This window comes from Amphibalanus amphitrite, unplaced genomic scaffold (genome assembly GCF_019059575.1).
Source record: "Amphibalanus amphitrite isolate SeventyFive unplaced genomic scaffold, NRLGWU_Aamphi_draft 000841F_arrow, whole genome shotgun sequence".
Taxonomy (NCBI): Eukaryota; Metazoa; Arthropoda; class Thecostraca; order Balanomorpha; family Balanidae; genus Amphibalanus; species Amphibalanus amphitrite.
Window position 1 is genome coordinate 71,587 of NW_024882335.1, and position 23,776 is coordinate 95,362.

At 49.6% G+C, this 23,776-nt stretch overlaps 1 protein-coding gene across 5 annotated transcripts in view; it reads left to right on the forward strand.

The window, feature by feature from the left end:
- Window positions 1-5,798: 5,798 nt before the first annotated feature.
- LOC122366953 (b(0,+)-type amino acid transporter 1-like) overlaps window positions 5,799-23,776 on the forward strand; it is a 45,887-nt gene continuing 27,909 nt past the window's right edge. Inside the window, exon 1 of one of the 5 annotated variants that reach the window (XM_043339643.1) lies at window positions 5,799-6,094. In XM_043339643.1, coding sequence (XP_043195578.1) covers window positions 6,082-6,094 — 13 coding nt within the window. In that variant the 5' untranslated portion in view covers window positions 5,799-6,081. Of the gene's footprint in view, window positions 6,095-16,675; window positions 16,996-23,776 lie in introns of those variants that run through there. The other 4 variants (XM_043339641.1, XR_006253973.1, XR_006253974.1 and 1 more) reach the window with 4 other exon arrangements.

The window sequence follows — 23,776 nt, forward strand, 5'->3', positions numbered from 1 at the left end:
TTTAAGTGGCTACTTGACAACGTGACCTGACCTGACCTGACCTGACCCGCCCACCACTATCCACCGCCATGTTGTAAACAACGTGATGTGACCCGACGAGCTTAGTGAGGCGTTCAGCATGTGTTTTAAACGGCTGACCCTTTCCAGAGCCTTACTGGAGGGCAGAGGCATTGGTAAATGTTGTCCTCAAGATGTTCGACGCTTTTGTGACCAGTTGGTTGCGTTGACTGGCCAGGAGGCGCCAGAGGATTCGGTGCGAGATGTGAGCCAGGTAGCCTATGCGATCAGGCGGCGCTGGGTCAGCTGCAATCGCACCAAAAGGTGGTTCATGAAGGAGAATGCTGACTGGCTAGAAGAGACGGTGTGCCTGTCACGGCCCGTATGCCAGGCAGAGGCAGCCACGTCGCGCGGCACGGGACGGCCCAGTCTCCCATTTTCTGCGCAGAAGCACCGCGCGAAGCTGAAAGCCACAGCCGTGCTGCGGAAGCGGCACAGTAGCCGGGAGCTGATGTTCTCCGCGGCCTCCGTTCTCCATCAGGAGGGACACCGGAAGGCGGCCAAGCTCGTTGCGGAGGCCGGCTCTCCCAGCCGGGGCCCACAACTGGCAGCGCAGCTCGCGTCACAGTCCACATCTCCGGAGCCATACACCGTTCAAGAGGCCCTGTCGCTCGTCGTAGATTTGGACCTTACAAAAGCGCAATACACTCAGCTGCAACAGTCGGCCAAGAAAAAAGGAAGTAAGCTGTACCCGCCCTACAAAGCGGTTGCCAGAGCCAAGTCCGTTTGCCTGCCACCCGCTGCTGCTATCACCGTGGTACCGGACCGAGCCAGCGTCGATCTGCAGGCGCTGCTGGACCACACAGCAAACCGACTGTTACAGCTACAGGAGGTGGTGGTCTCCCAACTCAGCTCGGTCGAAGAGGAGAGCCGCCCCGATCTAAAGCTGACCTGCAAGTGGGGAATGGACGGCTCCTCCTCCCACAGCCAGTACAAGCAGAGCGGCGTCCAACACGACAGCAATATGTTTGTTGTCTGCGTGGTGCCGCTGCGGCTGGAGACGGAGAGCGGCACAATCGTGTGGGAGAACTTGACGCCAGGTTCTCCTCGTTTCTGCCGGCCCATCTCTATCAGCTTCAGCAAGGAGACGCCGGCAGTGATCACGGAGACGACAAGCCGCATGAGGGAGGAGATCGCTGGGCTACAACCGCTGCGGACTGCCTCAGCTGTCGTGAAGTACGTTCTGCACATGACGATGGTTGACGGCAAATGCATCAACGCTGTCACCAGCACTTCATCAACGCAGGCCTGCAGCATCTGCGCCGCCACGCCCAGCATCATGAACGATCTGGACGTTGTATCAGCCCGACCTGAGACAAACATAGAGTACGGCATCAGCAGCCTCCACTGTTGGATTCGGATCATGGAGGCGCTGCTACGGATCGCATACCGTCTCCAGCTGAGAAAGAAGACAGCGGCATCCCCGGAAGAAAAACAGCAGCTGAAGGAAGCCAAACAACGAGTCCACGACAGCTTGAGGGAAAAGACTGGCCTTCGAGTGGACGAGCCAAGGGGCGGCGGTGTAGGCAATTCAAACGACGGGAACACCGCCCGGCGCTTCTTTCAAGCTGCCGAGGACGTCGCTGCCTGCACGGGCCTCGATCGGGACCTGATTCGGCGGCTGCATGTGATATTGCAGGCCGTGAGCGGTCGACACGCAGTCAACCCAGACGCACTGGCCAGCTTCTGCAGGCAGACCGCCCTGATGTACGTGGAGCTGTACAGCTGGTACAGCATGCCTGTCACGCTGCACAAGCTCCTGATCCACTCGGCCACGGTCACCAGCTGGTGTCTCCTGCCCATCGGGTGCATGTCGGAGGAGGCGCTGGAGTCGAGCCACAAGCAGCTACGGAAGTTTCGCTTGAAGCACACTCGCAAGGACAGCCGCCTCCACAGCATGTCCGACCTCTTCGGATTCATGCTCGTGAGCAGTGACCCGCTGATGAGTAGCCTGGAGCTCAGCAGCAGGCGGCGCAAACATGCAGCCAAACAAGGACGGCTTCTGCCGGAGACCCGTGCACTGCTCTCTGAACCACGGCCACCTGGGCCCGGTCAAGGCGGGGCAGTGACGGCAGTGAGCAGCAGCAGCAGCAGCAGAAGCAGCAGCAGCAGCAGCAGCAGCAGCAGCAGCAGCAGCAGCAGCAGCAGCAGCAGCAGCAGCAGCAGCAACAGCGAGGACTGCACTGACAGCGACAGTGACAGCAGTGACTAAAGCATTGCAGTGCCACAAGCCAGGGGCGTCGTTCATCGGCCAGTCAACGACGGAACATTCTGCACTGAGCGAGCACCGTGGACTGCCGACCTGGCGACTCACGCATTTTATAAGTGTATGTATGGTTCCAAAAATGTCTGCTAACTACATCTGTTTGATTTTAGTTTGTATTTAAGTTACGTTTGTTTTGATTTTATCCATGAAGGTTGTTTTTAAATAATACGACGATGCCGCACAATCCTGTCTTTACTGGTTCCTGCCTTCGAAATTCACCTTATCGAGCGCCAACTATTGAAAAGTTTTGATTTAAATCTAAAAGGGTAACGGTTAGCAGGCCAGGTTAATATCAGGTGTTCCGCCGTCTATCCTTAGAAGGCGATAAACACCACTGACAGATTCGCAACAGTTGCATTAGCACCAGAACTGGCTCCCATCCCAAATGTTCAATTAAATGCTTAGTTCGTAATAGTCTCCCAAAATTGTCATGCAAGTCGTATCACTAAAAAAAAGTCCACCGCGATCATCTAAGGTCAAAGATCTTGACCTGACCTTCACATGACTTTAACACCCACCAAAATCCATTGCACAAACCGAAACGCATTTCACGTATTGCTGCGTTTCCAATCTGATTTTTTTTAGAAGCATCCGTATGCTGTGCGCATATACCCCGCTTTATCACCATTCTAGCCTCAAATGGTCTCGAGAAACAGGTCCAGATCAAAGGCTATTTGGGTCAGGGTCATGCAATTTTGAAGTTAGGTTTAAAACTGATTAACTTGAGGGTACAAAAAGGTTCGTTGCGATCTACCGTTTTTATGTGAGATATTCGCAAAGACCTAGGGGTCCATCCAACATAACAACCCCCTTTACCTAGATGCAAGGGTGGAGCCCGAGATCTCCTTCTATGATGACTGACCATGAGCATTGGTTATAGGCTGTAGGCATGACAAATATATGTTTCTAAAACAATTGTAGCCCGATTAACTTCTTCTAAACGCTTCCATGCCCACGCTGTATTGCTAGCCGGAAACGCCTCTACGCTAAGTCAATGGGGCGGGGCGGGGGAGGGGATGGGGTGGAGCAGGGGAGACAACCAAGCTGTCGGGGAGCAGGCACCATTAGTCGAACCATTTGAAGGTGAAATAAAGTTATCAAGAGCAGTGTAGGGCGCGATATGAATAAATTCGTGCTAGGAACGACAAAATCCCCATAGTGCGGCGGTGGTCACGCTTTTGCGAGGCTTATATCTCAGCAACCACTTGACCGATTTACACGCGGTAATTTTTGTAGGGTAGCTTCATTCCTTCTACCAAGTATTGGACTATTCCTGATGCATGTGGGTGACCCCTTATGCACGTGCCACGTGCAAAAAGAAGAGGTGTCTGTTTTGTAATTGTTGCAATATCTCGGTAACTACAGTCTGTCTTAAAAGTACCGCGCAAAGTGACGGTGGATCCATCAAGCTTGACCGAGGAAGGGCCTGTTATAATTTGAAAGTCACCGAACCAATCGACCCGGGGAATGGGCGAGGATATCCACTGCTTCGATGACTCAAATTTAGCAGTCCTTCCTCGGTCAGGCTTGATGGATACTCCGTTACTTTGCGCGGTACTTTTAAGACAGACTGTACTTGGCCGATTGCGCTGAAAGTTGGCATGTAGGTAGGCACCCACTTGGCACTGCATATCCATGTGCCAGAGTTGGGGTGCTGCTGCGCGTGCGCACGTGCAGGGGTCGTTTCCAGATTTCGAGAACGGCTCGACCGATGGCGCTCAAATTTGGTACACAGTTAGGGACCGGTTAGTAGGGTGCCGTGTACAGTCTGTCTTAAAAGTACCGCGCAAAGTGACGGTGGATCCATCAAGCCTGACCGATAAAGGACTGCCAAATTTGAGTCACCGAAGCAATGGACATCCTCGTCCATTCCCCAGCTCCATTGGTTCGGTGACTTTCAAATTATAGCAGGCCCTTCCTCGGTCAGGCTTGATGGATCCACCGTCACTTTGCGCGGTACTTTTAAGACAGACTGTACAAGTCAGTTGGGACCCATTTTGCACGTGCGCACGTACAGTCTGTCTTAAAAGTACCGCGCAAAGTGTCGGTGGATCCATCAAGCCTGACCGAGAAAGGGCCTGTTTTAATTTAAAAGTCACCGACCAATTGACCTAGGGAATGGACAAGGATGCCAATTGCTTCGGTGACCCAAATTTAGCAGGCCCTTGCTCAGTCAGGCTCGATGGATCCACCGTCACTTTGCGCGGTACTTTTAAGACAGACTGTACAGGGTGCCGCTTCCAGATCTCGAGAACGGCTTGGCCGATTGTGCCCAAATTTGGCACGTCGCTAGAGACCGGTTAGTAGGGTGCCGTGCACAAGTCAGTTGGAGGTACCCCCTCGAAATTTCGCACGTGCAAGGCTCACCCTCTCGCTCGCTCCGTTAGTCGCCACAAAAGGCGTTATACTGGTATACGCTGATGAACTACACGATAGGCGTTATCACAAGTGTATTCGCGGCCATTGGGGCGACGTAAGAAAAGAAGAAACCAACTGGCCCCAAGAACTTTAAATTATCAGTCAGCATGCACCTTTTCCTTGATGTGTAGAGAATTTACCATTATTTGTTACAGAAAATTGCATTTAAAATCTTCCATTTATGATTTTTTCATCGTTTGCACAATATGTTCTTTTACTAAGCTAGAAACACTAATTAGAAATAGTTCCCGCATCATCAAGAACAATAGGGAAGGCTTTAAGTGAATAAAATAATTTAAACGGTTTTGGAGTCTATGTGAAGGCACTTCTAAAATTGCCTGTAGAAATATTGAAGGCAAAAGTTCAACTTTTTCACAAGACGGATGTCTATAAACCTATTTAACTTGTGACAACTCAGCCGGTATTTCGTCGCCTACAGCCCAGCTTTCCCTAGTGACCGATAGAGGCGCTGCCATCGATGTCCGCCCGTGCCGCCTAACGATAGGAAGGGCAAAATTATGTATTTGAGGGCGAGTTTTAAAAATATAAAACACTGGTTGGGTAGAGGTTTAAATGTGGGGGTGTTTGAGGCAAAAAATATTTCCCATAAAATACCTGTGCCTTAGATAGGAATTACTCGCAAGACTAGGTACCAGAAATGGGTGATTTGGGGATGGAGGCACGGCCCTATGCCCCCCTCCCCCTTCAGATCCACTAGTGCGCATAATAATACAACAGGATTGCAAAAAAGGATTGCGGATTTGATCACAATCCAAGTGAAAAAAGGGGATTGCGGGTAGGAATGCAATCCACTTCGGCACTAGGAATGTGGATTGGGAATGCAATCCTTTCAAAAAGGATTTTACCGATGCCTGGTTGCTGCTAGTTGCATGTCACTAAAGGGCGCTGATAAAAACATCTCGCTCACCTCGCCCAGCTGCAGCACGTAAAATACCACCAGCAGCAGCACCATATATCGGTACTTCGACCTCCAGCCCTCCAGAGGGCGCCGTTTACTTCTGTGGGGGTGTGTGCCGCCAATTTACTGGTGCCGTTTGGTTCGGGGGTGTGTTCGGGGGCCCGTTCAGCGCCGTGTCTGGAGCCAGAGGTGATCGGCAGGGGTCAGACCAGCTGCAGACAGAGCAGTAAACGTCTGTGCTCCCTGGGCTGTGCACATGTGGGGGCACCAGAGAGCGACCAGTGAGTGCCCGCAGTGACATTCGGTACGGAGATACGGTGACATCAAGACGGCGAGACGCGCAGCTCTGGAGACAGGAAGACACCTGAAACGGGAGCGAGTGCTTTACAGGTTACGTTACCGCACCGAAATCGCCGCAGAAATGGACGAGCTCGGTAGGTGCTTCTCTCCAGCGTTGGGATCAACATTACGGGTAGTTCATTTTTGCACTGATTTCAAAATTGATTAAGCTGTTTGATGGCAGTCCTCGCGGTGAATTATTCCCGCTGTTGGTTTGAGGTGTAGTGATCGCTCATGAACAAAAATACTGATCCTGATCTGGGCGGCAAAGATGATAAGCCTTATATCTTGTACACTTTTAAGATTCTTATTACCCTGCTCTAGAAAGTAAATCCCATGCCGTCAGCAGACGCCATAGACATATGCTTAACAGTTTTGTGGTTTATATAATTCTAAAATGTAGAAAGCTCGTTATTCCTTTGCAAATCCGACTGCATTGCCAGCGTAACGATTGGACAGTCATTCCTGTAAAAGTATCGCATGTGCCGTTTTTCTTTTTCTTTTTGCATATGAAAGGTCAAGCTCAAGGGCCTGGATAAACATGCAGCAAGGAAAATGTGAAATAATTATGGGCAAGGCATCTGTCAAACAAATGAAGAGTAATTTAGGTTTTTATTTTCTTTTTTATACGCTAGCTATTTAGGCAGCATTAGCCGTTTCACGACTGGCTATCTGGCGAATGCACCAAACATGACCAAATCTGCACCAAATCTATTTTACAACTATTATCGTCGTAGCATGGTCCATGGATTCATTTCAGTGTTTTATTAAGCGATGATAATGTCTGATAATTTGAAAAATCCGGTAAATAAGCAACTGTGCAACCCAAAGTGATAACTTTTAAGGAACATAACGAACCTAATTTTACCAAATCTACACCATAATGGCCGTTATCACGAGGGGCTATGTGGCGAATACGCCTAATTTGACCAAATCTGCATCAAATCTCTTTTACAGTAAATATCTTCGTAACATGAATTTACTTCAGTGTTTTAATCGAAAATAATGTCTGATAAGTTAAAAAAATGAGGAATATAAGCATTTGTGTGGCCCAAACTGATAAGTTTTGAGAAACACACTGAGCCTGATTTGATCAAATCTGTACGAGATCTAAACCTAATCTGCACCAAATGTGTACCAGATGGCCGTCGTGAAAACGGCTATAATATATTCTCCTTAGCAGTAAAGAGACATTTCTCAACAGAATTTAGCGACCAATCTGAGTGGTGCTGGCACAGTTGTTAGTGGTGTCACCTAATCAATGAACGGAGTCCAGCCGCCTATGCCAGATGGCCGGCAGGCACCTGCTTATCATGGCGTGGTCAGATCAACACCAGGCCTTCTGTGGATCACCCCATTTCCACAAGCTCCACCACCACGTCGGAATCTCTTCGAACACGCCAACGGCCAATCGGTAGGTTACGTTGCGGGAAGCGTTGAAATAAACGTTTATTTATTGATCACACAGAGAATGCTCGTAATGCAGGAATTACAACTCATTCTGCCGACGTAAATGATAAATAAATATGCCGACCCGCTGGGTAGTCATTCAAAGCCATTGCTAATGACTCCTTATTCCTAGAACCTTCAAAGGATGACCAGTGGCCTTGACCCATGTCGTCCTCTGGCAGGCGGTGATGGTGCTATTACACATGATAACATCTATCTCTCAACCATATGTCCACTCAGTTCCTAATAACACTATCCTGCTCAGACTGGCGATCCCCCGTCTCCGACAACGGGTGGAGGGCAGATCCACCAGGAGCATACAGTTCCGCGGTGCACCTTCGAGTGGTTAAATGGCTCATCGTGACGGGACTCCCGTACTAATCAGCGACTGACAGTGGTGCACTGTTCCGCGGTACAAACCAGTCACATGTCTCCCGTGAGCCTATATATCCTCTCATCCCATGATCTTAAAATGGTCGTAAGCGCTGTCTTCTGCGCTGGGTTGTATCCGCCACGGGAGGCAGAACTCACACGCTGAGTTTCAGGCAGCGACAAACAATGCATGTTGCCTTAGCATGAAAACTTGTCGTGCCATTCATCGGTGGGTGCTTGTAGCGTTTCGTGCTCTTGAGCTACAGTGGCAATCTAGCATTTCTACACCAACATGTCGCCGTTGCTGTAGCCGCGTCCCTCGGTCATCCAGGTATCGGTCCTCCAGGCCGGGTCGTAGCGGGCGGTGCGGATGTACTTGCGGCCGCAGCAGCCGCCGATCCCGATGATGTTGATGCTCGTCATGAGGTGCGGAGCGTTCACCGAATAGATCGCAGCAGCGGCGTCGTTGCGGTGGACGTTGACGAGGCCGTTGTCGTAGCTGACCCTGAAGCTGTTGAACTCTGTGGTGCTCAGCACGGGACCTGTATAGTTACGAAGAGTCCAGAGCTGAATGTCACCATAGTAGCCAAGGGCCGATTCGCGATTAGACCAGCACCCGATGCAGATCTGCAGCATGCGGACGGTTGGCGAGTCTTGCTGCAGCGCTACGATACAGTCCGTCTGGGCCATGCAGTCAAAGGTTATGGTCACGTTGCTTGTGACATTGATGTTGCGGTAAGCGAAAGTGCTGGGTCTTAGATCTATGACGGGATCCTCAGCTACCCCCGAGTCCTCAAAAAGCCAGGGGTCCGCCACACCAGAGTCGACATACATCCAGGAGGGGACGTTGTTCCAGCTGTAAACTGTGACAAAGTTGATGGGCTGGGTGATGGGCGCCTTGGCATTAACAAGGGTCGGGTTGTCCACGGGTCCGACAGCCATGTTACCCTCACACCAGGAGACCCGAAGGCGACTGAAGACGTCGCTGCTGACCAGACCCGGTGTGCCGACATCCATGGCCAGAGAGTGTTTGGTACCGTCACTGTCGTAGTAGTACAAGCTCGTCTCCGAAGTGCTGAACCGGAACGCAATGCGAGTTCCCATAGGGTCATCAACTTCCGTAGATGAGATGACTGTCTCCGCTCCAACTCCTAGTTTTATGTTGATGTCGAGAGCGCATGTGCCAGACTTGAGCTTCTTCCAGGTCCAGACGTGCCAGTCCATTCTCCAGAGCTGCCAGCGGGGGAGCACTAGTCCAGGCCTCAACTCCCACATTTTGTTCGACAGCTGACAAGTACCATTCAGGCAATGAAACCCACCTGGGGGTTTCAAATTCCCAGCACAGTGAGCATCTATCTTGCAGAAATCACCAGTCACTTTAGCCGCGCATTCTGCAGCGCAGTATCCGTCTTGCACACAGCTGGGGTCGTCCCAGAACGGTGTCAGGGTCTCGGCAGTGATGTTCTGAGGCTCGTCGTACACGTCGTAGTAGTCAAAGACAACGTCGGCGATCAGCGATAGGCCGTCGCAAGCGCGCTGACCGAGCAGCTGGCAAAGCCCGGACATGGTTCCGAAGTTGAGTGCGACGCAGTTGTCAGCTCCTTCGCAGAAGTTCAAGCACCTGATGGCAGAAGCTGCCTGATGTTGCTCCAGTGGAGGAAAGGTGTCGGTCACCAGACGAAAGCCGGAGCGCCGTGCCCCGCTGGCGTACTTGCCCTCGACGCCAGGGTACAATGGATGCCACAGAAGGAGCATCAGCAACAGTGATATGGACATTACTGCGCTGCCGCACATTGTGCTGGGATGGTGGACACTTGCTCTCTCCAGTGAGATGTGGGCACCAAGAAATACCGTCAGAGGTCCTGAGTTTCCCCGTCCGCCATGCAGACGGCGGAAAACCAGAGGTACCTCTAAACCAACGGTGATGCTCACGGACAGTAAGGCGTTCACTGTTTGCTCAGTTATGCCGCCTAGCAGACGCCTAGCAACATATCCACTAGCATAAACTTTGTGCTATTCTTCACCCTAATTGATGCTCTGGGCAATCAGTGGATTCTGTCGTACCTGCGTAAGTGACGGCTTTGGAGGTACACGGAGCAAAGCAATACAGTAATATAGTGTTTATAAGTGCAACGCTTGCCCGACGCATCACATTACGAGTCGACCATTAAACGACTTATCATTCCCAATTGCAGTTCCAAACAATCCGAGCTTTGCTAGCGCATATGAGCTAAACGCCATTGCGTCAAACTACAATTGCACATTTGCTCAAATAACAGCCGTTAACCCTGAGCTAATGCAGCTTGTTACAAGCCGCTATGTTACAGGCCTGAATGAAACCTCCATCCATTTGCAAAGAGTCTGGCCGAGTCAGGCCGTTCAAAAACGGTCTGAAAACACCGGCCGTTTGCAAAACACCTGAAATATAAGGCCGTTTGGAAACTGCCTAGACTTTGATATCCTGACTGGTCGATGATGTCTGCGGAAGGACTCGTCTATGTCGAACATTTTCTTACTGTGCAGGTGCTCATCACGGCCCTGCTTGTAATATTCAGTTCAGAATGGTCGACTTACCCAACGAAAAAAGTAGTTGTGAAGCCCTCCCCCCCCACCTGTTTCAAAACATATAAAAGTGCATAGCAAATGGACGATGGAAAACTTATACATAAAGGCCTAATTATTATGCAAAAAAGATCACTTTGGTGATCTTTTTGCATAATAATTTATCGCTGTACTGGAGAAATCTTCAAAGGTGCCGAACCCCTCCCCCTAAAACAGAGTTAAGACTAGAGTGAATTGAAATAGAATAGGTCATATGAACAGTATAACCCAAATAAGTCTATGAAAACAGCTAATGCAAGTATGTACTATGTAGCAGTGCTATGTCACTCCAGTTTGTTTCGATAACCAAAATGGTGTGAAATACGTAATGCGTAATATGCCACTGCATTCCGCCGTCCATCAAATAAAGTGTCCCCTTCCGCCCGCGGGACCGGCACAACACGCGCATGTCGTGTCAGATAGAAGTGTGGTGTGCCCACGTCAGCTACGTCGAAGGGCGCGCGCCGTATCAGCACCCCGCAGGCCGCCGGGCCCCGGTGTGACGTCATATGTGACGTCATACAGGATCCGGGATCAATAGCGTCGCGGCCGGCGGCACTCATACGTGAAACAAATGATGAAATCTGGCATCGCATTTTATTTACGGTGTAGACGTGTTGAAACGAGATCAAATGCTAGTTAAACTTCCAGACGCTCATAAAATAACTTCATGCCTAAGTGCAGCACTCGTGCAGTGCAAGAAGCTCACAAACAAACATGTCATGCAATCGAGCCAAAGCACAGTTTTGTCACTTTTTCCACGTGAAGATCCAACGAGGCACGCGTCGGCTGGGGCGACGGGGTGGCTGGAGCAGTTGGCTGGAATGTAGAAACGTGACGGATTCAGTGCAATGGTAAACCCACAACTGCCACGTCACTTGGACACACCCCTTCCAGCTTCCTTCCGACACCCGCTGGCTTTGACTGGACAGTGGTCAGGCTTGACCAGGCGGGCCACACCATGCGTCGAGTGGTGGTGGCGAGCTATATTTTTATAGCTCGGCCGCCGCCCAGTCAAAATGCAGCTGAAATGTGGCGTCCGTTTTGTGTATATTGCCAACACTGTATGCCAGCGTGTACGCCTAGCAAATATTACTCGCACGTTGTGGGGGTTTTGAAAGCCCTATTATACCGGTATTCTTGTATTCTTGTATTCATTTTATCACCGACGGGTTATGCACCCATTTACAGGTGAAGTCAAATAATACATTTCCCACACTCACAAACACTTTAGGCAAATCGAACACTTGGACTTGCATCTCAGCTGTCCCTCGCTACATAGGCAGCCACTCGACTTCTGAATTCGCCGGCGCTGCTCCTCCATATATCCACATCGCGGTTTGCATCCAGGAACGCGTTGCAGTTGCTGGGAGCGCGATTAAAGATGGACGTTTTCACAGTATTGACACGCGGTCGCGCCAGGGAACTCGCGAACATACTCTGATGCCTAAGCAGACGAACAGGTACTGAGAGAGGGAACACATCGAGAAGGAACGATGAACGTATCCTCTGGCGATGTATGTCCCTGATGAAGAGAATATCAAAACGCTGGATCCTAGCTGTCACAGTGTCCACTCCGAAGTGCTTAACTAAGTCTCGGTACCCTAAAGAAACACCAGTCACCCAACAGCGAGCACAGAGCCAGACAAGAAACTTTTCCTGCACACGTTCAATTCTCTGGATGTGTGACACCGCTGCTCCTCCCCACACCACACTGCCATATAACTCAAGGATGGAGCGAACGTTTGCAAAGTACGTCGATAACAGAGCGCGCTGGTTCCCGGTTTTGAATGGCTTGCCTTTCTTCCCTGTCTGGAGCGTACGCATTAGTAGCCCAAGCGCTCGGTTGGCCTTGCGGACAGTATAGTCTACATGCTCTCCAAATGTGAGCTTCTGGTCCAGCAACACACCTAGGTCACGCATGACTTGGACACGTTCTAACAATGTTCCTCCGACCACATAACTCGCGGCCACCGGGGCGCGTCTCAGCGTCAGTGTCAACACTTTACATTTGGCAGGGTTGAGCTAGAGCCCCCACTTCTCCGACCAATCACACAACTTGTCCAGCTCGGTTTGAACGTGAGACACGTCGGACATCGAATCTATACGTCTGTAAATTTTGACATCGTCAGCGAACATCAGCGTTTCTATATCCAGGACTAAAGGCAGTTCGTTCACAAAGCACGAAAAAAGTAAAGGTGAGATCAGTCCGCCTTCAGGGGTGCCTGATGTCACTGGCACCCACTCGGAGCACTTGCCCGCGACCACCACCCTCTGCTCTCTCCCAGACAGATAGGAGCCAATCCAGTCAAAAGCTTTACCCGAAATATGGTAAGAATTTTTTAACTTGTGAAGAAGCAGGCGTTTGCGGGTTTAAGCGTCTCAACCTGGGGCGCTCGTTTGCCTAGACGGGAAGCCGGCTGTTCCGTGTCAAAAGCCATGACAGAGACTGTCCTTGTTGGGCTTGAGAGCCCTCGATTATTATATATGTACTTGTGTCATATTTGTATGATGTGTCAATAAATGTTGGAAAAAAGCAACTTCGCAACGCCCTCACGGCCAGAGGAGATGTCACAGGGAAATGAAACTTGCAGGATCTAGTATCCATTATGAGTCTCACAATTTGTATATCTCGGATTTTTCTTAAAGGTCATATGAGGTTAGGTCATTTTCGTGACCTCCCCATTATAAGTCAATGGGGAAAAATAAAAACTGCTATTCTGGCGCCGGGAACGATCTCCAACTATCTCAAGCACACAGAATCGTGATTTGATGCACTCCTTGCAAGGTTAGATGCGTCACTTTTGCAATGTTGACCTTGTGTGACGTCATTTATGACGTCATCATGGTCATATCAGTTTTTCGTCAATAACTCTTGATCAAATTGAGCTAGCGAGTCGGGAAAGCCACCAATGGACTCAGGAAGACCTGCCGAATCGAATGCTATGCGACATGACCTCTTTCGACCAACTTCGTGACCAAGGGGTGCTGACCTGACCTTGACCTGAGGTCAACACCCTAAATTGACCTGACCCGAACAAAAAGTATATCATTCGACGCGCCTGAGCGAGGCAAACACGATGCTGCCAAAATCACGGCTTTGCGGCCTTTTTTTTGCGAAGTTATTCACCAAAAACTGAACCGTACCTTGGGGCACTTGACCTCACCTCAGAGGTCACCGATTGACCTAGGACCTTAAAATCGGGTACCAATCTCTGCGTCTCGTAACGGCGCACACGCTCGTTCTTTCCGTGACGCGATAGCTCCACCAGGGGCGAAACGGCGAGGATGGGTCGTACCCGCCCCCCCCCCCCCCCTCGGCCGGCGCGTACATAGAAAACCAATAGGTCGGGCGAGGGTTAAAGGAAAAGGGCCACCTTTAACATGGAGATTGAAACTGAGATAGCCATCTTGTAGCCCGTGTCCGAAAACCTATCTGTCTACCTCCTTACGGCCGATTTCGGCCTCAATTCGTAGTTATCGGCAATTTTAAAAGAAAATACAACAAGAATGCGTCCTTATCCCAGGAATGCGTTCTTATCCGACAATACAGCCACCCGCGGCGAGGCTTTGGTTTTTTACCAATCAGCTCCAACCAGCTCAGCTTTAACCAATCAGCTTATCTGACACAATCCGACGAGTCTGTCTTCTGAACGCTGATTGGCTTGAGTGTGACGTCATCGGTATGCCATCATACAGTAGGTGCCGTAGAGAGTATCAACATAGTACCAATATGTTAAATAGTTTTAAATACTTTTTCGCGAATTGTGCACTTCTGGCACCAGTTTTAAAAAGAAAATGAAAAAATAATAATGTCAAAATGAAAAACAACGATATCTTCATATTTCACGAAGGTGGCCCTTTTCCTTTAAACAGGTGAAAGGTTTATCCCTTATACCTAACTTTTTATCTAAATAAGATAGAGCAAAAATAAAAGCACCGGTGAACTCAGCACGCCCGTGCGCATCGAATGGCTTATTTTGTTACAAGTTTAGAGTGAATGTAAAATTTTCCTAATTTTTAAGTGAGCATAAATTGATTATTTAAGTTCAAGCCCTCGCCCCGTTGGGGGGCCATTTTGGCCCTCCTGTGGTTTTTCCTGAATAGCAAGAAAACGGCGGCGCGCAGCGCCGTCAAATTTTCAGTACTTTCCCGGGCATCAATTTGACACCTTCATGCCAAATTTCAAGTCTTAGGTCACCTTAGGTCAGGAGTTATTGAGGTCAAACTGAGGTCATGTTCGAGCAAAAATGAGGAAAAAACATGCAATCTTGAAACGCTCACCAAATCTACAGTTATCAAGCAATTTCAAAGTTCTTTATAGGGTCTGGTAGACAAAAAGCGGTGCTACAAACTGCTACCTCGGATTTTCAAAATTATGGGTTTTTGACCCCAAAAAAATCAAAAAATTGATTTTTTAAGAAAAACTAAAAAAAACCAAAAACTCCGAATTTCGAAAAACCGGGATATGTGTGATAGTCCCTGCGGCACTCTTCTATATACATACCAAATTTCAGATCGATATCTCGTTTTTTGGCCAAGTTATAGCGAAAAAAACTGTTCAAAAATGATGACGTCAAATTTTTGAACTCAATTTTTAGCGATTCTAGACCACGTACGACAAAACAAAGACCACCATTGAGCTCCCCGTGACGGGCTGCATCGATACGATACCCATTTTATGCAAAAATATCAACTTTGAAATTTGACCTAATTTGACCTGACCTTGACCTGACCTTGACCTGACCTTGACCAAAACGAGACCTAAGCTGGCCGCAAAGGCTGCCTGACCCACATAATCGCATTTGTCATGTAAAATGGACCATAAAAAATGTATCACACGACACTTTCATATTGTGACCCCCAGTGACCTGACCTCTGTGACCTGACCTGGTATCAGTGACCTCAAGTAGCAAAATATGTGTTTGAAGAACATTTCTCCATCGATGTTTTTCAATGAAATGCATTTTACTCGATTTTACAACGCATTTCTTGAAATGCCTGTAAACGGTGAAAATTGGACCTTTGACCTGACCTGTGACGTCATCGGTTTGACCTAGGTCAATAAAATTGGGTCACGAGGTAGTTTCCTGATAGGGCTATCCAACACCGTTTGCCGCTTGTCGCTAGGTTGCGTGGTTCTCGAGATCTTAGGGGGGTGCAAAATGCCCCCCCCCCCCAACCGGGCGCGTTGCTCGGCAGAGCCCAACGGGGCGCGGGTTAACCAAATTGCATCATATCACATGTCATTCGATTCAGCGGCTGATCACAAGGAATGAAGGAACACAATAACACCATTTTTGAAGCTCTAGCCTCATTGTGTGCGAAGCTAGCAAAAACGTAGTTTGACCTCATTTGACCTCAGATGACCTTTTTCAACAAGCAAATACCGAATTTATCTTAAATGGAGCTAAAACAACACAAAATGTTGAAATGGAGCATATTGTTTACGATTGGAGCTATTCAGACAAATTTTCTTAAAATTTGTCGTGACCTCTAGATGACCGCAGGTCACCCGAACTTAAAAACCTGGATGAAGGTTGTACAACTCGGCGAGATCAGCTTCTCCTGGCAGTTTGAATCAAATCGATAAACAACTACTTATAGATTTCATTGAGAAAATAACGTATTTTCAGTGCCATTTTGACCATGTAACGGTCTTTGTGACCTTGTGACCTGACCCGAGGTCACTGGAACACACTCCTCGACAGGTGTCGAATGGCTGCCCTAAGTTGTGTCTGAAATTTGGTGGCCCTAAGCCTTACGGTTCTAAGTTCTAACGCTATTAACGATAAACGATAAACTGAGCGATTCCGTTGCCAAGATAATTTGAAAACGTACTATGAATTTGGCGGCGATAGGTACCTACGCGCCGCCGTTTTTACGTTATTTGCGGAGAACCTTAGGGGGAAGGGGATCCATCAACCCCCCTGGCCCGGCGAAGGCCAGGGGGGTTCAGCACCCATCTCCGCGAAAATTCACGCCATTGTGTCCTCAATCAACACTGACCCATCGCCGGCGGACAGCCACACGGCATCTGATAAACAGATCCCGAGTGTTCCGGCACCTCTTCCATCACGGCGCCGGGTATGCCGGCTGACGTGCCAACGTCAACTCCAGTCACCTCCTCAGAAAAGGTCCCCCGGACCCCCTTCGACGTGTCATTAGTGTTCCGAGTGACGTTCATCAAATCCTCCCCTCCCCGTACCCTGACGGCTGAGCCATGACCCGGGGTCACAGACTCACCCGGTGACACGGCCACGGCGCGGAGGCCCCTGGGGGTTCAGTCTGCCCGGACACACGATCCCCCAACGGGCCGGCGCGGTGGGAGGCGGGTGGTTGGCTGCCTGCCGGCCGGCCGCTAGGTCTGCGCTGAATACCGGCCGGCCGCGCGTGCGCGCCTGGGGCTATGAGCGCGTGACCGGCGTCTGCCGCCCAGCGCTGGCAGAGTGACCGGGGGTGTTGGGTGCCGTCAGAGAGGCAGGACGCCATAGTGTATCACCGGCGCCGCCACCGATTCATGATAGAGCGCCTCACGGCGAAGAAATGCAAAAGAAGCATGGTCAGTCAGCTGGTGAGTACTTTTGGGCTGGGCGGCTGGGTACTAGCTGAAATGGGGAAGCCATCTCGTCCCACCACTATTTATAGATGGGGGTCACGTGACTGATCTGAGTCTGATGCAAGAGCAGGTGGTGGGAATGTCATTGTTATTTCCTCGAGGGACGGAGGCTAATGGTCATATGTGAGTGGTCAGTGGTGGTTGGTCGGTACCTCATGGAGGCAGGGGCATGCTAATGGTTATTGATCGTCATCGCTTTTGTGCTGAATGCCGAGTTGGAATTTTAGGTAGGCAATTCTGTCTAAAGTGTGGAATATGGTTTTACCTATACATATAGGGCTGCGGAGTCGATGGATTTTAAGGTGACTCCGACTCTGATTCAGACTGCGGCTTCAAAAATCGACTCCGAGCCCGACTCCGACTCCAGTTCCGACTCCAGACATAATAAATATATTCCGACATAAATAATTCTATTTTACCTATAGGCATTTCCACACCTAGCATGAAGGTAAAAAAAAATTCTTGTCAACATAACTATCGCAGGCATAACCATTAACCATAGAGTTCTGTACCTACACCTCTGCCTACAGAGGTCTGAAGTAAAACGTTGATGTTTAACGAAGACACTCCATTCCAGTAACAAGGAACAAATTCCAGCTCACACTCAACCCTAACCAGTAGCGGCGGAACACCTTTAATTAAGGGGGGGGGGGGCACTGCCTACTTTTGGTCCCATTCTTTCCATGCAACGCCCATAGGGCTAATGTTAAAATGCCAAAATCAAAGGGGGGCACGGTGCCCCGATGCACCCTCCCCGTTCCGCCGCCTATGATCCTAACGGGAAAACTGCGCAAGTGAAACGGAATGTTGTGACTTCTGATCTCTCATCCCGGTCATGTCATTGTTGGCGTTGAAGGGATTTCCCATGGATGCCAAGACGCGTTCATCTCGATAAATGTGCTGTATAGCTTGCGTCAGTACATTTCAACCTACATGAGTGGTGGCTCTGCCCCGGGAATATTTCGAAAGCCAGCCTATAGGCCCTATAATCTTTATGGATTTCTGACATATCATTTTCCAAAGCAATCTTATGCAAGTGTCGGAAGGATGTCGTCACACCATCACGGACTATGCTCAACTGCAGCATACCTCCGCACAATGTAACAGCCTCATGTCTCCAATCACGCCTGAGCGATGATTGCATATCGGACAAGACGGGCCTGCAGGTCTGCTTTTCACGCTGTCAAGTCTGGTAGTCATCAGACCACCCATTTCATCACCATCACAGTCTGTGAGCACCAAGAGATCACCAGCGGCTCCCGGCCCGGTGTTGGCTCCACGGTCACGGGCTCACGGACACGGTGTTTACGGAGTGTGACCAGATTGCTGCGACGGAGTGTGACGAGATTGCTGCGACGGAGACACGTGCAGTGCTCGGGGGGCGGAACCGGTATTGGATTACGGAGGCTCCGCGAAACCCTCGCATCATTTGTGGTCATAATATCACGCGGTGCGCTCAACGAACATGGTGCCGCAGACATTCGCGGTTTGCCACTTGCATTTTTACAAGGAGAGTTGGAAGTTGGAACGAATTTTGCAGAGCTGGGCGCGTTCCTCGATTTTCGGTAGTGCGTTAGCGTTCCTGCGTTCCTCCGGCCGCGGTTAGTGCGTTCCTGGAATAGCGTTCCTCAATTTTTTTCGTTCGGTGCGTTAGCGTTCCTGCGTTCCTGCGTTCCTCCCTCAAAAATACCGCCGAACCACGCGGCGCGGGCCCAACCAAACACGGGGTGAATCGATCACAGAATACCCAGAATGGCGACGTGGGGCCGAAAAGCAACTCGACATCTCTTTTCCGAATCGAATATCTGAAATACGTTTTACCAATATCATCCGTAGGGTTTTCAACAAAAATACGACCTGCTTAAAAACAATAGTTTAGTTAAAAGATGTATCTTAGTAAAAGTTATCATATTTACTTTACACATTTAATGCCTGAAACTGAATCGAATAGTAAACATCACCACTAAAAATCTTTAATGCCTGAAACCGAATCGAATAGTAAACATCACCACTAAATCTAAGCAAGCCTTCCTCGATTCGACTGACAAGTGGCGCCTCTACCGGCAAACACACGTACTCGAGATTCAAACATTTGACGCAGAGCTCATTGGCAGCAATATAATTTTTCGGGTGGTTCCGCAAGAACGCAGGAACGCTTCAAAATTTCGGGTGGTGCGTTCCTCTTACTTGCGTTCCTTTGAAAAACTTTGCGTTCCTGCGTTCTTGCGTTCCTAAAAAGGGCGGTGCGTACGTACGGAAGAACGCAGGAACGCACTAAAGGAACGCACTTGCCCAGCTCTGGAATTTTGCCAGAATTTTTGAGCGTTTTGAGTCTGTCTTGTCTTGATCAATCTTCTTTCTATTGCGGACTACACGGCGGCCGCTGGGCCTCCGCGCCACCCGCCGGCCGCCGCGCTGGGGGGGGGGGGCATATGTAGTTGCCCCCCCCCCTTTACTTCTGCTACGATATCGTCGCAACGCGACGAGATAGAGAAGCGAAACTTTGCACACATCTTTCTGAATACCTAGCCGAGGGTGTGTCCAAATTTCGTGTCGATCTCATTTGAAATGACGTCGCAGTGACGTCATAAGTCAAATTATAGATTTGCGACTCTCAGTTTCCTCACGGTATATCAGATATATGGGACCGAATATAAAAGGCCGATTGTTCGTCAGGAACTAGATGGAAGTGTACTTTGATGTTTTAGGATGACAGCAGGTGCTGTCTAGTTCATTTACAGTTGAGTTTCATGCTCAGCGACATTAGAAACTGTCCGTATCGGAAAACGACAATGTTTTATGACGTCACTGTGACGTCATCTTAAATGCTACAACCACCAAATTCTGCTCAAGCATTGCCCAGGTATTCATTTGAAGCTATGGCCCATAGACCCGGGAACAGGGGGGGCAGCGGGGGCGCTTGCCCCCCCAACTTGGGAGCCGAGGGGGCGGCGCCCCCTCAATATTGAGGCAGCGAGAAAGGATCTTTCCTCCCTTTTCCGGACTTCTTTCCTTCTTGTTTCCTTTATACATCTAAACATCAACACACGGCATTTTCCTTGCCATCTGAATGCTTTCTGCTGATTGGTACATTATCGATTTGACAACATCTGCTATTGTCATCCCGCTTTGGTTTGGGCCTGACCTTGGCCATATGTTTGGCAGGCCAGATTTTATAATGGACCATTTCGGGTCAACTTTGAGAAATACATAACGTACATACAACGGTGGTAAAATCGTTGCTATAGGTATAACACAGTTTACTCGCTCTGGGTGTTGGGCAATGAGTGCACCGACGTGGCGCCCTCGGAGGGCCGGTATGGGATTAAAGCTCAGCGACACCAAGGGCTTGTGTGGTGCCTTCGGTTATCGGTAGCACCCTCAGAATAACCGGCGCAAGGTCCTCAGAGCCGGCGGTAAGGGACCCTTAGAGTTTAGAGGCACTGGTGTGGGGCCGTCATGCAGGTGCCGGTGTGGGCACTCGTAGGTGTTAGTGTGATTCTCCCAGAGGCGCCGGTGAGGGTCCTTACGTACAGGCGTAATTGCTGTAGGCCCTCATAGACGCTGGTGTGAAGCCGTTACAGACGGGTGTGGGGCCTTTAGAGCTGCTGACGCGAGCTCTCTACAAGCCGGCAGGGGGTCTCAGTGACCGGCAAGCGACCCTTAGGCCGACAGAAGAAGTCCTGTGAAGTCCTTAGAGACCGGCAGGGTACTGTCAGACGCCGATGGGGCCCTCAGAGTCACCGGTGTGGGGCCCTCAAAAGTCACCAGTGGATGGCCTTTAGATGCGCAGGTGTTGGTGGGGTCCTCGGAGCCGCCGATATAGGGCTTTTAGGCACTGGTGTAGGCACTCAGAGTTGGGGGTGTGAAACCCTAAGAGACACCGATGTGGCCGTGGGCTCTCATAGGCGCCGATGAGGGCCCCACAGTTGCCATTATGATTTATGGGGCCCTCAGAAAAATAAGTGCGGGAACATCACATGCGGGAAATGCCCCTAGAAGTGGCCCCTCATAGGCCAGTAAGAACTCTCAAGAGGCCAGTAACGGGCTTTTGGAGACCACCGAGGGGCCCTTAAAGGCCATAAGAGGCCCTCAGAAGCCAGCGTGGGGCACTTATGGAGATCTTAGTGTGGCTATTTGGGGCCCGTGAGGTGCTTCTAAGTCGAAATATGGCAATCGTTAGCCCTCAGCGGTCAAATGGCGCCGCAGGGCCCATCGGCCCCAGGGTCCCTTTGAACCCGATGGGGGGGGGGGGTACGTGTCCCCTTAGACCCCTAGCTACGCCACTGTTTCATATGCATCATGTCAGGTATTTTAGACTCGCCCCCCCCCCCCCCCCCAACTTGAAAATCGTTCCCGGGCCCCTGAGCTATGCCAAGTTTCACGTTCGTTGCTCATCAGGTTTTGGAGATATTCCGCAAAAAGTAAAGGGGGGGCAACTTTATGCCCCCCCCCCAGCGGCTCGTGGGTTAAACAATAACAAATCAATGACTGATTACAGGACGTAACTATTTTATATTTTCTAATTATTTCAAATAGCACAATTAAGTGTTCTAATGGAAGCAAATTTTCTGGTTGCAAATTGCAACCAGAAATCGCTTAAATTGGAATGTTTTGACTCGCGTAATGGACTTAAGCCTGCGAATCCGCGTCCCATCAAATCGATGTGATCAGCTTAGCCACCACCACCGATCGTATAGCATCCCCTGCAAGGTCAGAAGATTTCCTGTCCCTTTCAACGTGTTCCATATGCAGTACTCAGAAAATGTCACTGTCAACAGCCCATGGGCGGAAGCGTTGACCTCTGACATGAAGGTTTGAAAAGAATGGACATGTGTTTTATCAATCGCCCAATGATAAGGACGATTGGCCAGGTGCAGTGATTCTTCCAAGTGCTGTTACAATACAACGCATTACACAAAACGCTCTAAGTCAACAAAAATTTATTCAAAAGTACTATTATTTTGACTGACCCTGCTAACGGCTCAGGGCAACTGAAGAAAGGTGTCAATAGTTGTATCTAGTCCAGGCTATGATAGACAGCATGCCCAAAATATCGGCGTCCATTAATTTTTCCAGGACGCCTTGAGTGCCCATGAGCCTCTGCTGGCCAGCACCACCCACCGATCGGGACCACTCTCAGTCCTGGCACGCCCTTCGACATGTAACGCCATTGTTGTACTTGGCATTGCAGTTACAGACAGTCGAAGGTGTGTCCGGGTAGAGGCTACATACTTGAAGGTGTGTCTGGATGGAGGCTACGCCGCCGCTCACAACTGCGCACCCACTACTGTGAGCGCATGCCAAGTGGGCTTCTGAGTACGAGCTCACTGCTCATTTGAGATATACGATACACGGTATGGAAACATGTCATTTGTTCGTCACTGGGTGACTAGAATGAACTCCAATGGAGAGTGAGCAGGGTGGGTTGTTGGGAGTGATTTTAGCACTAGTAACAATTACACAGTTACCCGCCGTGGATACTGATAATGATTTCTAGGTAGGACAATTGGATAAGGAAACTGTTACATTAAAAATATGCTTCCTGACTATCACGCTTATAATTTCTTCATACCGTTTTGCTCATCTATGTCGAATCAGCTTTTGAATTAAAAGGATCGGCTATTGACTATGCGCTAAACGAAGCATATGCTATCTAATTTTGTGGCTTTGTTGTCTTGCCTCACGTTAATATCTCTGACAGGTTAAATTTTATGAAGTTCGTTGTAATTATGTTAAGGACGTTACAGCATCTGACTTGCGGAAAATTGCTTGCATAACCATTATTCATGCAAATTTCTCTATTGTATTGGGTATACTTTAAAATGCAGGGTCGAATATACCTACAGTGTGCAGACGGTGCGCAGGTTTTAGTCTGCATAACTTGGTGTTTTGCGCCACGCATATACGAGTAGGGAAAGCGTAAATTTCTGTAGCATTTTATAATAATTATTGCTGATGCTTTCAATGCTATACGTTTTTTTTTCTAATGAAACATCATTGAGGAGATAAATTGCAAGAATAAAACGGAAAAATAGACGAGCGAAACGGAACGAATTGGAAAAGAATTTCTTCAGAAATATGCCTACGGCACACCCACTATAACGCAAGTGCTGCTTTTGCACGGGCTTGGTATTGCATGATGGCATCATTTGCTGCGATTTAGCATCAGAAAAGATATAAAAAATCCACTTTTCGATTCCTCCACAATCCACATGGGTATGAGAATTTAAATATATGCCATTGCGTCACGTATTGCAGACGTATGCCATTGCGTCTGCCTGTCATGGGCAGATAGCGTGGTGACCCCCGGCCATCTTTCCATCCCTCCTCTGACGGTCTCTCCCTCTGTCTTCCATCTTCCTGACGCCCAAGGGCGGCAGCCCGGACAGTTCTTTGGACCGTCAGCCATCCTACAGGGCCCTGAGCCCCCCTCCTCCCCCACCCCTCGCCAATCGCAGTGGGTCGAGGCCCGTTGCCATCCACAATGGCATACCATCGCTGTGGGCGGCGGACGCTAAAATTGTCTGACGTCATAGGCCTCTATCGCAGCGGGACACATGGCACCGTTCACCGACCGGGGGCGGAGCGATGTCAGCCGTGGTGAGAAAGGGGTGCGCCTCCTCCCCTCTACCTCCTCCTCCCTCTCCTCAAGTCTCCTCTACCCAGCGCGTGATCCCTTCAGAAATAAACGTCTCCTACAGGCTGACGACACAGCCAGTACGGTTTGGCACCT